The following is a 13,188-nucleotide window of genomic DNA, read 5'->3' as shown; positions in this document are numbered from 1 at the left end:
ACATGCCAGATGTCTGCACTTCATGTACACTTGTCACCAGTTTTCCTGTTCCAAAATGCTAACTGTGTAGATTGCAGCGTTGTTGTAGCCGTGTTGGCCCCAGGATATAGAGAGACAAGGTGTGGGAGGTAATATCTTGTATTGGACCAACTTCTGTTGGTCAGAGGGACAAGCTTTCCAGCTTTCACAGAGCTCTTCTTCAGTAGATTGTTGTCTAAACAACCTTGGTGATACCACCTAGTACAAGGCGCAAGTCAGCAAAAGCACTTTTATGCATCCGATGCAGTGAGCTGTAGCTCACGAAAGCTCATGCTCAAATAAATTGGTTAGTCTCTAAGGTGCCACAAGTCCTCCTTTTCTTTTTGCGAATACAGACTAACACGGCTGCTACTCTGAAAAAAGCACTTAGCACATACTTAGTTTTGAGCAGGTGCTTACACCCATCCCTATTGAGCAAAGCATTTACACACGGGCTTAAGTCCCATTGAAGTTACAGTAGAAGGCAAGTGTGTGCTTAATTTGTTCTCAGTGTGACTTCCGTGCACTGCAACAGGAGAGAGGCTCTGTCTTCTCTGCAGAGTTAGCTCAAGCTAGCTACGCTCAAGTTACTCCTCTAGAGTTGTCCTAGTTCTCGCGAGAGCCAGCCACCATGTGAAATAACACCCACTGGTCGGCACTTGCTTGTGTGAACTTGGAACGGGGTGCAAGAATCCTGCATCTGGATTGGCTATCACCTGCCTGATTGACAGATGGGGGGGGTTGCCCATTGGTCCATACTGGTGTCGCTATATTACAGTGATCAATTAATGATATGACGTACGCGTGTTTCCACGCGCCTCTTGTCCCAGGCTGGCTGACCCAGGGCCTGACTGCGGGAGGGAGGAGCACCCACCGTTTCCACACATCCCCGCCCCGGGAGCTGTGGGCACTTGGCACTTCTGAGGTAGTGCTGTGGCTGGTCTGTGTCGGGTTTAAATGAGATCTGCTGTGTGCCTTGCAGGAATTACGGGATAAAAATGATGAGCTACAGACGGAGCTAGAAAAGCTGCGTTCCCAGCTGCAAGAGAGCCAGTACCGCAGGGCCTGGCATAAAATGAAGGAGAATAAGCCGGGAGGAAGACTGCTACCTGCTGGTAATATTGCTGAATTGCAGGGAGGGGGAGACACTATCATATGTAAACTCAGTTCAGACAGCAAAAGGTCCATGAAGATTAGAGTTACGCTGAAACTGCCCCATAGTTCAGCACGTTACACTTGGATCTTGCAGCCCATGTGGCATATAAAATCACTCTGTTTCCTGGCCCTATGGCTGAGTATCAGATAAGCTACAGCATTCCCACTAGAACTAGCTGAGGTCAGGGTGGATATTGGGATTTACAAAGCTGACCGGGAGACTCCATTGAAACAACCAGGAGTTGTGTGGCTAAATACCTCTGTTGGCTTTGAAAACCTCAGCTGTACACCGTTTCTCTGACTGTCAGAGCATGAGCCAGGCCACTTCCACAAGCACTTTGCACAGAGAGCTGCAGGTTCGGATGATGCTGTGCTGGAGGATCGGGCAAATAGCTAGTGAATGTTTGCTTACAGGGGGTATAATACTTCAAGGTATGTCTGTACTGCAATCACAGGGTATGACTGCAGCGCTCAAGTAGACATACCCGAGGGAATAGACTAAAGCTAGTTCGGATCCGGGAGCAGAAGTCAGCATGGACTAATGGCCTGAGTAATTACCCACGGATCCAGGCAGCTTGCTACGGCTTCACTGCTCTGGTAGCACCGCTGGCTGAACTGATGCTAGCTCAGGGATGTCTGTGCGAGCTGCAGTCACCCCCTGTGCTGGCCACATAGACACAGCCTCTGGCTGCGACGCAGTGGGAGATGGACTGTTCCAGGTAGCATTGTACACTTGGTTTTTTTGCTGAGCAGCGAGTTTGGCAGATTGGATTAAAATTCCTTCAAAAGTTTGTGTTTAAAAATAAGCCCTTTTCTAAATGAAATGGTGCATTTCACTGTCTCCTTTCCCGCCGCCTCTCCCACCACACCAAAGTTACTCAAAGGCGTTAGACCATGTGGTGAATGGGGGAATCATGCCAGCTAGTGCTGGACGCATGGAGTGACTCCCTAAGTGTTTGGCTAGCCTGGCCTCGAGCACCTTTGGTGAGTTAGTTCATGGTCTGATGGACCTTGCTGCCAGGAGAGTCTCTCTCGTCCAGAGGGGCTGGTGCTGGGGGGGGCTGCTACACCACCTGGCTGGAAGTGGTTTCCATCACATACAGGGTTTACAGTTTGGTTCAGTGGCTCTCAGCACCCCCACTATACACATTGCTCCAGCACCCCTGCTCTCGTCTTTAATTCCTGTGCGTTTCAGGGTTGGGGGGCTTCAGCTAAGCCCCGTATTTACTTGAGTGAAAACAGATCAGATGCCGTTAATCTTAGTTTGTTTCTAAGGTTAAGAGCTGCCAAATCTGGGGTGGGTGGGGAATGCGGAGTCTAATCTCCATGGCAACGCTCGGCACAGAGCAGACGCTGATAGCAGAGTGTTAGAAACTCCTAACCGCAGTCTCCATTCTGAGGTCAGACCCATTCTGTGGAGAATGACAAATTCCAAGTATGGTCCATGGGCTAGGCTATGAGGCTGGGCCATGGTAGGACTCCCATGTCATTGGGAGCTCTGGACTGAGAGCCAGCGGCACGTGTGGCCCTTATGGAGTACCTGGAGCTTTCTGTCGTGGATAACTTGGTCGGTACCTGATTGTCAGATAAGCTACAGCGTTCCCACTAGAACTGAGGTCAGGGGAGATAGATCCTCACTTCAGGCTGTGGCTGTTTCTGCCCCTTGAGTCTCTTCTTCCCTTCTGCGTGTCGGTCCTTCTTCCTGTCTGTGTGTCTCCACGTTTTTTCCTTGGTATTTCCTTCCATGCAGCAAGTCCCCATTTCCACTCCCACCCAATCCCCTTGTGACAGTACCCGGAGTGCAATCTGAACAGCTGTGTCCCCTCAATTCTCCAACCTGGGGTGCCTTGTACACTGCTTTGCTGTGAGAGCAGCCACTCCTGGCCCGCTCGCACCCAGCCTCCAGCATGTAAGTCACTCCCGACCAAATTACATCAAAGCTCCGGCCAGCCACTCATGACTTACGTTACAGGGCGACACCAGCAAACTCCCAGTTTCAGACTTTCCCCCAGAAATGTGCGTCTCGTACGGCCCAGCTCTCTACTGGACAATACAAGATCATGGAAAGTCCGTCATTCTATTAATAGAAAATTATATGCCCCAGCCGTGTTACCTCAAATGGCATGTCCCAAACACTTCAGTCCAAACACGCGGGTCTAGGTAAAACAATAAAACAAGCTTAACAACTACAGAAGATAGATTTTAAGTGATTACATGTAATGAGGCATAACGGTCAGAATTGATTACAAAGAAATAAAAGGTGAAACACAAACTAACACCTAACTTAACCCGCTAAGTGATTCCAAGGCAAAAGTCTCTTTCACCACGTGTTCTAGCAGTCTGACTGGCTGAATTCCTTTCTGCCAGGATCCCTCCGTCAGTCCAGTGCTGCTTCCTGTGTCCTTCAAGTGCTGTCGATGCCGTGCGTAGAGATGAAGGGAGAGGTGATTTGAGGTGTCTGTTCCCCATTCTGTATACTTTTTCCTCTTCTTTGAGAATCATCTGCAGCTGGGGTTCAGGAGTCAGAAAGTCTGTGGGGACAGGAACCTCCAGCTGTTTCTTTGCCAAGATGTAAATTTCTCACTCACACCCTTTTTCCTGCCAAAGCATGGCCACTTAACCAGATGATGATCCATTTGATTTCATTGACACCTGGCTAAGGCATCAGTTTGCCTTTTGTCTCTGATTTGTGGTTTGTGGCTGCTTCCCCAGGTTTGGAATACGTCTTAATAACATCAGACAGTAGAATCTTACAACTTTGCATACAATGTTGCCACACATATTTGACCAGGACAACTGTGATCAGCAAATCATGAGTTTTCAAATGATACCTTACAAGGCATAGTTTGAACAAAATTTATCATAGTCTTGAAAAAGGGGTGAACGTAGAGTACATCCTGTCACATCCATCCACTAAAACAATGAGCAATTAAATAGTTAATGATATTTTAAATGTCACCACTGGCCGTTAGAACTGACACCCTGGTGAAATTTAATAGGGAGCTGAGGAAGTCACACCTTGTGGCCATGGTTTCAGGCTGTGTGCAGACTCAGGTAGACAACGCTGCCTTGGTTGTATCTGGAGTGTTTTTTCGGCAACCAAGCAGGCTGGAGACTCTTTGTTAATGACAGCTAGGATTCCGCATGATCTGAATGCACCGAGGGGGCCATGTAAATCCATCAAGTGAGTTGGATGTTGGACTCCTCGGCTCTAGATGCACGTAGAGCCACCACTTGTATGTCTTCCTTTTGTTACACTGAGTCATCAGAGACGGTTAATAACTCTGTCCTTTCTTCCCCTTGCTTTTAAGACGAGACCCAGAGAGGAGATCAGTCCCTTTTGGTGAGCCAGCGGCTATCTGCTGCAGGCAAAACCGGTAAGGAGAGCAGTCAGCAGCTGTATGTGGGCGGTGATCGTGGCTGGTGTTTACATGGAGAGTATATTAAACTGGTGCCACATTTCTGCATCTACGTGCTTCAAATGGAACTCTGTCTCCTTAAATAATGTCTGCAGCGTTCCCAAGGAAACCAGTGCTCTCTGAGCTTGGGAGTGGCTTGGGAGTGGTTGTTTTTTCTGGAGCCCATTGCCTTGGGCTCAGTCTCGCTTCTCCTTGGAAAAGAGATGGGGTGAGGGGGGCGGATTTGGGAGGATGTACAAGCTGCCATTCATGGTGCTAACTCCCCATATGTCTGGCTGCTGACTAATGGTTTGACAGCATCCCCTGCAACCTCCGTGGCCTTTGGCTGCTGCTTTTGTGGCATAGCTGGGCAGTTCTTCTTCGGAGACTGCTCCTGCTGGAGGTTCCCCTGATCTAGAGCTATCGGGGTACTCCACTGTCCTCTCCCGTGCAGGTAGGTGGATCCTGCTTGTCAGATTGTACTGTAGCAGCAGGACTGTCCCTAACACCTCTAGTTCTTTGTCCACCAGTGATGCTGCATTAGGTGGATCCCTTCTCTTGTAGCAGGGGAGCTGTGGCAGCCCCTGGGGGGACAGGAAGTAGAGAAAAGGAGTATTTGTGGCACCTTAGAGACTAACCAATTTATTTGAGCATAAGCTTTCGTGAGCTACAGCTCACTTCATCGGATGCTGTAGCTCACGAAAGCTTATGCTCAAATAAATTGGTTAGTCTCTAAGGTGCCACAAGTACTCCTTTTCTTTTTGCGAATACAGACTAACACGGCTGTTACTCTGAAGGAAGTAGAGAGTTTGTACTTGGGCTGCGAAGCGGGTCTCTCCAAAGCTGCCTCCATCACCAGCTCCTCCGTCACACCCAGGACAAGCTGTGGATCTAGTTGTTTGTTCTTCGGGGGAGCTGTGGACTGTCAGGTGTTTTGAGCACACCATGTGAGTGAGGATTCTGCTTTGTTGAGCACCCACTTACTCACCACTTTGAAGTTAACTCTCAATTTCCTATGCATTTGCAGCTAACCTAGTTACACTGATTTTCATGAGGGAACTGCCGGCCGTTCATTATCACAGGGTTAGATAAACTGAAGACAATGTAGATAATATTAGTTCCCTGCAGCGTCTCACATCTTTGATCTGAAGGTTAACTGAACAGAGTTGCATACGTAATGTAAGGCAATTCAGACATGAAAAGGATTTAGCATCTACAAGCTAATTTGGTTACATTGGTAAACATCTAACAGGACTCAGGTACAGAGACAAACACATTTAGCATCTACCCTTGATTTCTGTTACTACAAAGGAATGGGTTAGTGATGCTGGTCAGTAAATCTTTTTGATATTCACACACAAGTGAAGTGTGCTGCTTACAACTGCAATGTCTCTTGTCAAGCTGTTATGGGTCAGATGCAGGTTGGCTGGTTTGCCAGTGTAATCGTGGGGTGCAGAGCGATCTTCAGTTCTGCACTCGTGGGACCGTTTCAAAAAGCTGTTTTCTTTTCAGGCGTCCTTTTTGTAGAAGCAGGTGCCAGTCCAGTGAGTATAGAAACCGAGCTCATGACAGAGCAGCTGAAAGAGCAACTTCAGGACCTGAAAATACAACTGGAAACCAAGGTGATGGGGGGAGAGGGGCCCTGGGGAACTTACAGACGCTGGGGCAGAGCAGTGTGGCTATTTCCTGTCTGCATTCAGGTGACTCAGTGCTCTTCAAGGAAAGGAACTGGAGTCAGCTGGGGCTTGGTTCTACTTTGCACCACAGCTGTTCTAGAGGGAACGGCGCTCCTGATTCATGTGTGGTTCAGGTGAGGGAACTGGGGGGGACAGAGTTATAGGAAGGTGGGGCCGGAGAGATCTGTGCTTTTCCCCTCAGATCCGGGCCATGGATGGTTCTCTAGGGGGTGCTGACTCTGTTTGCGGAGGTGCCAGGGAGAAGTCTGTGTGCCTTCCCACACCCATCCCAGGGGTGCACAGGATGTCTTGGCAGGCAGCAGGAGTTGAAGCCACCGTTGGCTGTGTGGCTTAGGAAAGACTTGTAAAGGGTTTTGTTCATTTGCAAGGGCACGTCCTATTGCACCAGCCAGCCCAGAGGAAACGCCTGCAGATTGGACACGCTTTATCCAAGAGACAATAACAAACACAGCTCCTTGTTGTTTCTTTCCTCTGGGATTTAAGAGGGATTCCAGGCGTGGTTCTTGCGCTCTTTGAGGATTCTAGATTCTCTGCCCTGTGTCACACCCCTACTCCTACTAGCAGTAAAAGAGGGATTGGTTGACATGCGGGTTGGAAGGAGAAGTAGCAAAAGAATTCTGTGAACCCCTCCATGCTTGCCTGAGTCACGGCTCCAATTCGCAGCTATTCAGACTCTATTGGACTCATTTTCACTGTTTCCAACGGGATCGTTGCCTTGTGGGCTCCTGATGGGGTTGTTGAGCTGCTGAAGAAGACACACACATGCCGTAGTGCTGTCCTAATCTTGGGGAGTCCCAGCGGTAAATAGGAACGAGATTTTTCAAAACAATTTAGGGAGCCTTGGATGCTATTGATGCTAATGGGAGCTGTGAGTCCAAATCCCTTGGACAGCATTGTAAATCTCAGCCTTGGTGTCTTGTCTCAGATCAGGTGTATGTCACTGACCTCGGTGGGCTTTGGGCCCATAGTGAGCAATAAGGAAGGTCGTGGTTGGCTTCTGTGTGGATGCTCATGGGGCGGAAGGCGCTCGGTTCCTCCTCACTCCACGGAGGGGCAGGCACATGCTTCCCTGGTTGTGAAGATGTCAGAATTATTCAAAAAGCAAGAATACAGCATAGGATTGCTCTGCTTTTGTTGTAATCCCTGAAAATGTTTAACTGAAATAATAAATCCTATTGCCTTATGTCGTCCACTGGCTTTAATAGAAACACTGCAGGGTTCCTCCAGGAGAGATTTTAAAATCAGAAGGGACCATTGTGGATCATTTAATCTGACCTCCTTGGTATCAATGGCAATTGCATTAGAATGTTTTAACCTAGGTTAAAGGAGGCCAGAGACTCCTTTCTGTTCACTTTCTGCAAACACTTTCTGTTCAAGCTAGGATGCTATAAATGTATGATTCCTAGCGGAGTGCAGGAAAGTGTGTTCAGGAGTGCCTCGCTAACACAGAACTATTTTTCCACTTGCAGGTAAATTACTATGAGAGGGAAATTGAGTTAATGAAAAGGAACTTTGAGAAGGAAAGGAAGGACATTGAGCAAGGCTTTAAGATGGAGATCAGCGAATTAGAAGAGCAGAAAGGTGACCTGGAAGAGCTCAAAGTGAAATACCAGGAGGTAATTGATGGCTTGAAAGACCAGCTCCAGAAATCCACTCCAAGTCAGGAGCTTGAGAAGAGGTTTGAGAAGGAGAGGTCAGAAATGGAACAATACTATGCCAAAGAGATTTGCAACCTGGGACAGCGGCTGGCTCAGGAAAGAGACAAGCTGGAAGAAGAAATGAAGATGCAGCACAAGAACGAGCTACAGTTAATGAGGTCTGACACCCTTTTCTTTCTGGAGTGTGAGTGCATAATCATACAAGAATTGGGAATGGATCCTAACTCGGTTCTGCTCGCCTCTATTCAAGCTCTTGTAATAGAGCAGGCTTATGGGATTGCAAGAGGTGGGGCATTATGCATTTGGCTCTGAGAGGTTTCCTTATTTTGCAAGCAAGTCAGGACAGTGTAGCAGTCTGTAGATCTAGTTTAAAGCAAGAAGACTGTGCTCACCTTGTGTGAGCATTTCAATGTCTAGGCTCTCTGCAGGTTTCCCTGACACTGATGGGTCTCCCCGATGAACGCAGAATGTCTAGTATGTCCAGACGAGGGGGGGTCTTAACGAGTTCAGCTCTCACCAGCATCTTAATTCTTGCTGCTAAGGGCTTTGTTCCACATTTTGGTCTCCTCCCTGCCCCCAACCGGGCAGCTCTTCGTTAGCTGTCGATTTGTTTTGCACAATAGCTTATTCTTTGCAAGTGTGGGGGGGGGGGAGGGGAAGATTCTCATGCTTCCTAAATGGAATCAGTTGTGAAAAATCCAGTAGCCATTGTCTGCCCCTCTGCCGGTTCATCTCCTCTCCCATCGCTCTCCACCTCTGCCCCTGGGCTTTGCTCAAACCTCTTGCTCTGTTGGTCCCTTTGTCTTCCCACATTCTGCACTGTTCCTTGTCTGGGATAGACTCCGGGCTCAGGAGTGGGGCGTGTGTAGGATTTGGTGTAAAAGAACACTCCAACAAAGACTGAATTGGGCAATTGGCAATGAAGCCTGGTCTGGGATTAAAGAGTGAGTGGCACCTACTCCCATGCCTTGCTTGGGTGAGCATAGGTAGGTCGCTTCGAACCTACCTATGTGTGGTCTCCCCAAATGGCCACTGCTTAATATTTGCATTATAATAAAGTAGGCTTGGTAAGCCAGTCAATTGACTAGTCAAATAATATCAATTGACCACCTACTATTTGAGCCCAGTCAAGCATTCCAGCAAGAATGCCTGGAGGTGGGTGGCGGCCTTCCTTTCTGATGGCCCATGGTGCCGTTCTTTCATTTATTAGAGCTACATTTCATTATGTTTTGCATTTTTCTGAGTTACAATAACTTGGGTAAGTCCCCTTTGATTGTACAGTAATTAGGCATAAGTATCAATCTGAGGCTAAACTTATTGGAGGCTTTTTGTTACTGTCCTAAAAAATTACTGCTCTGAAATATTTGACCATTATTTGGCCAGCCAAATGACCAATTATTTTTGGACTGGTCAAACGCCCAAACCTACAGTCGATGCCTGGTGCCTCGCTGGACTAGGCACCGGACAGACACACAGTGTGAGGGGTACTCCTCTCCAAGGAGTGTGCAGTCTCATTTGGCAAGACAAAGGATTACTCCCCATTTTACAGCTGGGGAACTGAGGCGCAGAGAGACTAAGTGACTGGTCCAAAGTCACACAGGAAGTCTGGGGCAGGCTGCTACAGGTCCCCAAATAACAATTTCTTTGTGTGCAGAATGGAGCTGCACAGGGTCTCGGAAGATAACGCTTTGCTGAGAAGTAAACTCGGGAGATTTCAACAGGAAGTGGAGGATGTGGAAGAAGCAAGTATTAAACAAAGGTAAGAAAAGAACCCACTAACATTTAGCAGTTTGCTGAAGATGTTCGTCTGAGTTCCTTAAAAGCGAAAGCCTCTGTCGGAAATGGAACATACCCATGTCCATTGTCTGAACAGGAAATCCACCAGAAACCGATAATTCAGTGCAAAAAACCCTAATGGGATGTGACACAGCAATTCAGATCTGGCTTCGAGAGGCTGCTTTGAGCTCAGAGTTTCAGTTGCTATCTGGTTGTGAAGTCAGCTCAGTCATTGAGTTCTGGCTGGCTCCACGCTTCAGAGTGCCAGGGGCAGGGTTTGGGGTTGGAGACAATTGGTGATACTGCTTCTGGCCCAACCCAACCTTCTGGGGAAGGTCTGACCAGCTCCCAACACAGGCAGTTGGCTGCAGGCTCACTGAGCAAAGAACGCAAGGCCAAGAGTGAGCCATGACTTTTGGGTCCCCAACTTTTACAGGGCAGCTGCTTGGTACTCTCTGAAAATCAGGTCCCTTTAAGATGTGTCCAGCTGGACACCTAAAATTACTAGTCAGGTTTGAAAGTCTTGGCCTAAATTGCTAGCACAATGTTATGTTGTGAGCCCTGGGCTAACGCTGGCATGATTACTCAGACTAGAATAACCATTCTCTTTCTTTTAATCCAAACCAGTGTTGTCATGGTGTTCATTCTGTGCCCGGGAAGGTACTTTTACAAAAAGAGGTCCATGCTTTGCAATGATATGTGTTTCCCCTTCCAACAGGAAACAAATTGATGAATTGCAAAGAGAGAAGGAGACGGTGCTATCTGAGACAGAAGAGTTAAATCAATTGGTAAGAACCTACTAATGCTAAATGGCACTTAATTAGCCCTTCTGCTTAAGGATTTAGCAAGGCAAAGAGGGGCAGAGAAGGAGCATCCTGTGTATAACATGCAAGGTGTTTTGAGCAAACACTTGGATCTGTGCATTAATTAACTTGTCTCGGGACTCGCCCTGCTGACTTCAACTTGGTTTCAAAGCAGGCTGGGGGGTTTAGGACACCCTGTTCCCACCTATTTTAATGGGAATCAAGCACCCAAGTCCTTTAGGTGACTTTGAGCATTTCAGGAGAGCTGGATGGGAAATGTTCTTCATGTCTCAGATCTTTTAGAGAGTGTGAAATTTTCCCCCGTCTCAAAGCAAGTAGTAATTTTGGGTTCACTAGCTGAGGCCCCATAAAAGGAGCTGGATCTTAACAAAGCGCTGAGCCACCCGCTTTCGAAAAGTCATGTCTCTGCTAAAGTGCCTCAAAAAGAGGCCCCCCAAATCACTAATCACTTTAAATTTTGACTTGCTTTTTTTTCCTGTCTCCCTCTGAGACTTGTGGATTCGTGGCTAAGACCGTTAGATATGTAGAGAGAATGATGCACAATTAGCTACTAAACAGCATAGGAACATGCTCACAGACCAGCACTGGGGGCAACGTACATTGCGTGTTTTTGGGGCTTGCTGAGGTGATTGGAATAGCCTGCTGAGGCTTTGTCAGGTGTTCTCTCTAGCTTCTTCGCACCCGAGCATCTGTAATGGCTCCACAGCCAAATTGAGGATCGGGCTTTCAGTTACGTCAGGAGTTTAGATGCCATTGCTGGAGATGAAAACAAATGTGCGTTATCCCCAGAATGACTCCCCTTCTTCCAAGGAATTAACTTCCTGCAGAGCTACTGTGCACGGCTTCTCTTGGGAGAGGGTTGCCGTGCACTCTCTTGACACACCCTCCCATCACACTTCGCCGGGGCGGCCACGTAAACTCCCCCCAGTTAGCGTGTGAACGAGTCGTTGCCATTGCGAAAGGGGCTTGTCTTGGGATGCTTTAATTCTGACTGTGTAAAGACACCCAGGTGAATCTGTGTGAATCCATCACCAACGTCCACATCCTCTTCTGTGCATGGCCCCAACGCCCCCCAACCTTCCCCTTCAGAACAAGATGTACAAGCAGGAGATCTGCCGGCTAAATGCCAGGACCCTGCAGCTGAGTAGCCAGCTGTCGGACCTCAGCCTCCAGAGCGAGACCAGCCACAGTACAATCCAGCTGCTGAACCAGAGACTGGCCCAGACAGTGAGCCAGAAAGAAGAGGAAGCTGCTGTTGCCAAGCAACTGCAAGCGACATCGAGTAAACTGGAGCTGGAGTATGGTCAGCATCAGTCAGCATGGCAGCGAGAGAGGGAGCTGCTCCAACAGCAGCTCAGGGAGTCCAGAGAGAAGGTGAGATCTCAGCAGGGTGTTAAATCGACAGCCTGGGCTTCGGTTGTCCTGGGTGGTGTGGAGCTCCTCCTCTCTCGGGGGGTGCGGGGTGCAGCCTGGCAGTGGTGCATAGGGAAAAGAAGCAACCCGTACTAGTTTGTGCTGCCCGCCTGGGTCTCTTCGAAAGGGATTTGCAGTGCTACTAGCGAGGGGCATCTGGCCCTGCCTGGCCACAAACCTGTGGCTGCTCCCTGGGGTTAAGTTTGCAATTCCCTGCGTGGTGCTGCTCCAGCACTGTTGGACACGACACACCTGCAGGCGGTTTGGCCTGTTGTCTCTGGGGCTGGCGAGCAGGATTGACACAAGCCCCCAGCCTTGGGCTGGCTCTGCGCCCATGGCAGTCACTGGGGAGTTTAGTCACTGCTAGGCTGAGCCTGAAGGCTTTAAAAATCCCAGCTGGCAGGTCTGTGAATGACGTTGCCACGCGCCAGGCTGATGGATGTGCTGCGACACAGGCACCCTGGGACCAGGAGGAGGGCGCAGGGCTTCGTTCATGTCCACGGAACCGAGCGCAGGAACCCAAGAAATAGCCTTGTCCTGCCCAGAAGGCTGGTCTGCGGGGTTCCACGCTCACGGGCGCCCCCACCCCTTTGCCTAACAGGTCAGCCAGGTGCAGGAGCTGGAGGTGGAAGTGGAACGTGTGACGCAGGAGTGCCAGACGCTGCGGCTAATGACCGCACAGTTCAGAGAGGAGCTGGAGGAAAGCCAGGATCAGGTACGGACTTGATGCAGCTGCAGGCTGGGCTGGATGGTGGCTGGTCCTTGGCTGCATGTGGGGAGAGGCCTGGGTGCAAGGAGCCAGCTATAATTGCAGTACCTGCTCCCTGCTAGCAACCGCTGTGGTACAAGCCATCCCCAAAGGGGCGTGACCAGTGGTGAGCTGGAGCCGGTTCGCTAGAACCGGTGGTTAAATTTAGAGGGAGGAAGGGAGAACCGGTTCTAAAAGGGCTTCTAAATTTAACCGGCCAAAAGTGGCTCCTTAGGCGCTGACTCCAGGGGTGCTCCAGCCCTGGAGCCCCCACGGGGAAAATTTGGTGGGTGCAGAGCACCCACCAGCAGCTCCCAGCCCACCTCCGCTCCGCCTCCTCTCCTGAAGGGGGGGGGCGCGAGGAGGGCCGCCCGCGCTGCAGCAGGTAACCCAGGGTGGGGGGAGCACGCAGGGGAACCGCTCCCTGCCCCAGCTCCCCTCCGCCTCCCTCGGCCTGAGCAGGAAGCCGCCGCCTGCTTCTCAGCCCTCCCCGGCTTCCCG

At 49.6% G+C, this 13,188-nt stretch overlaps 1 protein-coding gene across 3 annotated transcripts in view; it reads left to right on the top strand.

Moving 5' to 3' along the window:
* Positions 1–13,188, top strand: part of NINL (ninein like) — a 72,333-nt gene that overhangs the window by 52,784 nt on the left and 6,361 nt on the right. For all 3 annotated transcript variants that reach the window (XM_074949849.1, XM_074949850.1, XM_074949851.1), the window contains 8 exons: positions 1,001–1,133; positions 4,485–4,550; positions 6,084–6,193; positions 7,738–8,084; positions 9,581–9,685; positions 10,421–10,490; positions 11,616–11,900; positions 12,541–12,654. In XM_074949849.1, coding sequence (XP_074805950.1) covers positions 1,001–1,133; positions 4,485–4,550; positions 6,084–6,193; positions 7,738–8,084; positions 9,581–9,685; positions 10,421–10,490; positions 11,616–11,900; positions 12,541–12,654 — 1,230 coding nt within the window. The remainder of the gene's footprint in view (positions 1–1,000; positions 1,134–4,484; positions 4,551–6,083; positions 6,194–7,737; positions 8,085–9,580; positions 9,686–10,420; positions 10,491–11,615; positions 11,901–12,540; positions 12,655–13,188) is intronic.

The sequence above is a fragment of the Natator depressus genome, chromosome 3 (genome assembly GCF_965152275.1).
Source record: "Natator depressus isolate rNatDep1 chromosome 3, rNatDep2.hap1, whole genome shotgun sequence".
Lineage (NCBI taxonomy): Eukaryota > Metazoa > Chordata > Testudines > Cheloniidae > Natator > Natator depressus.
Note: the sequence above shows the minus strand (reverse complement) of the source record. Positions and strands in the feature narration are given on the sequence as shown.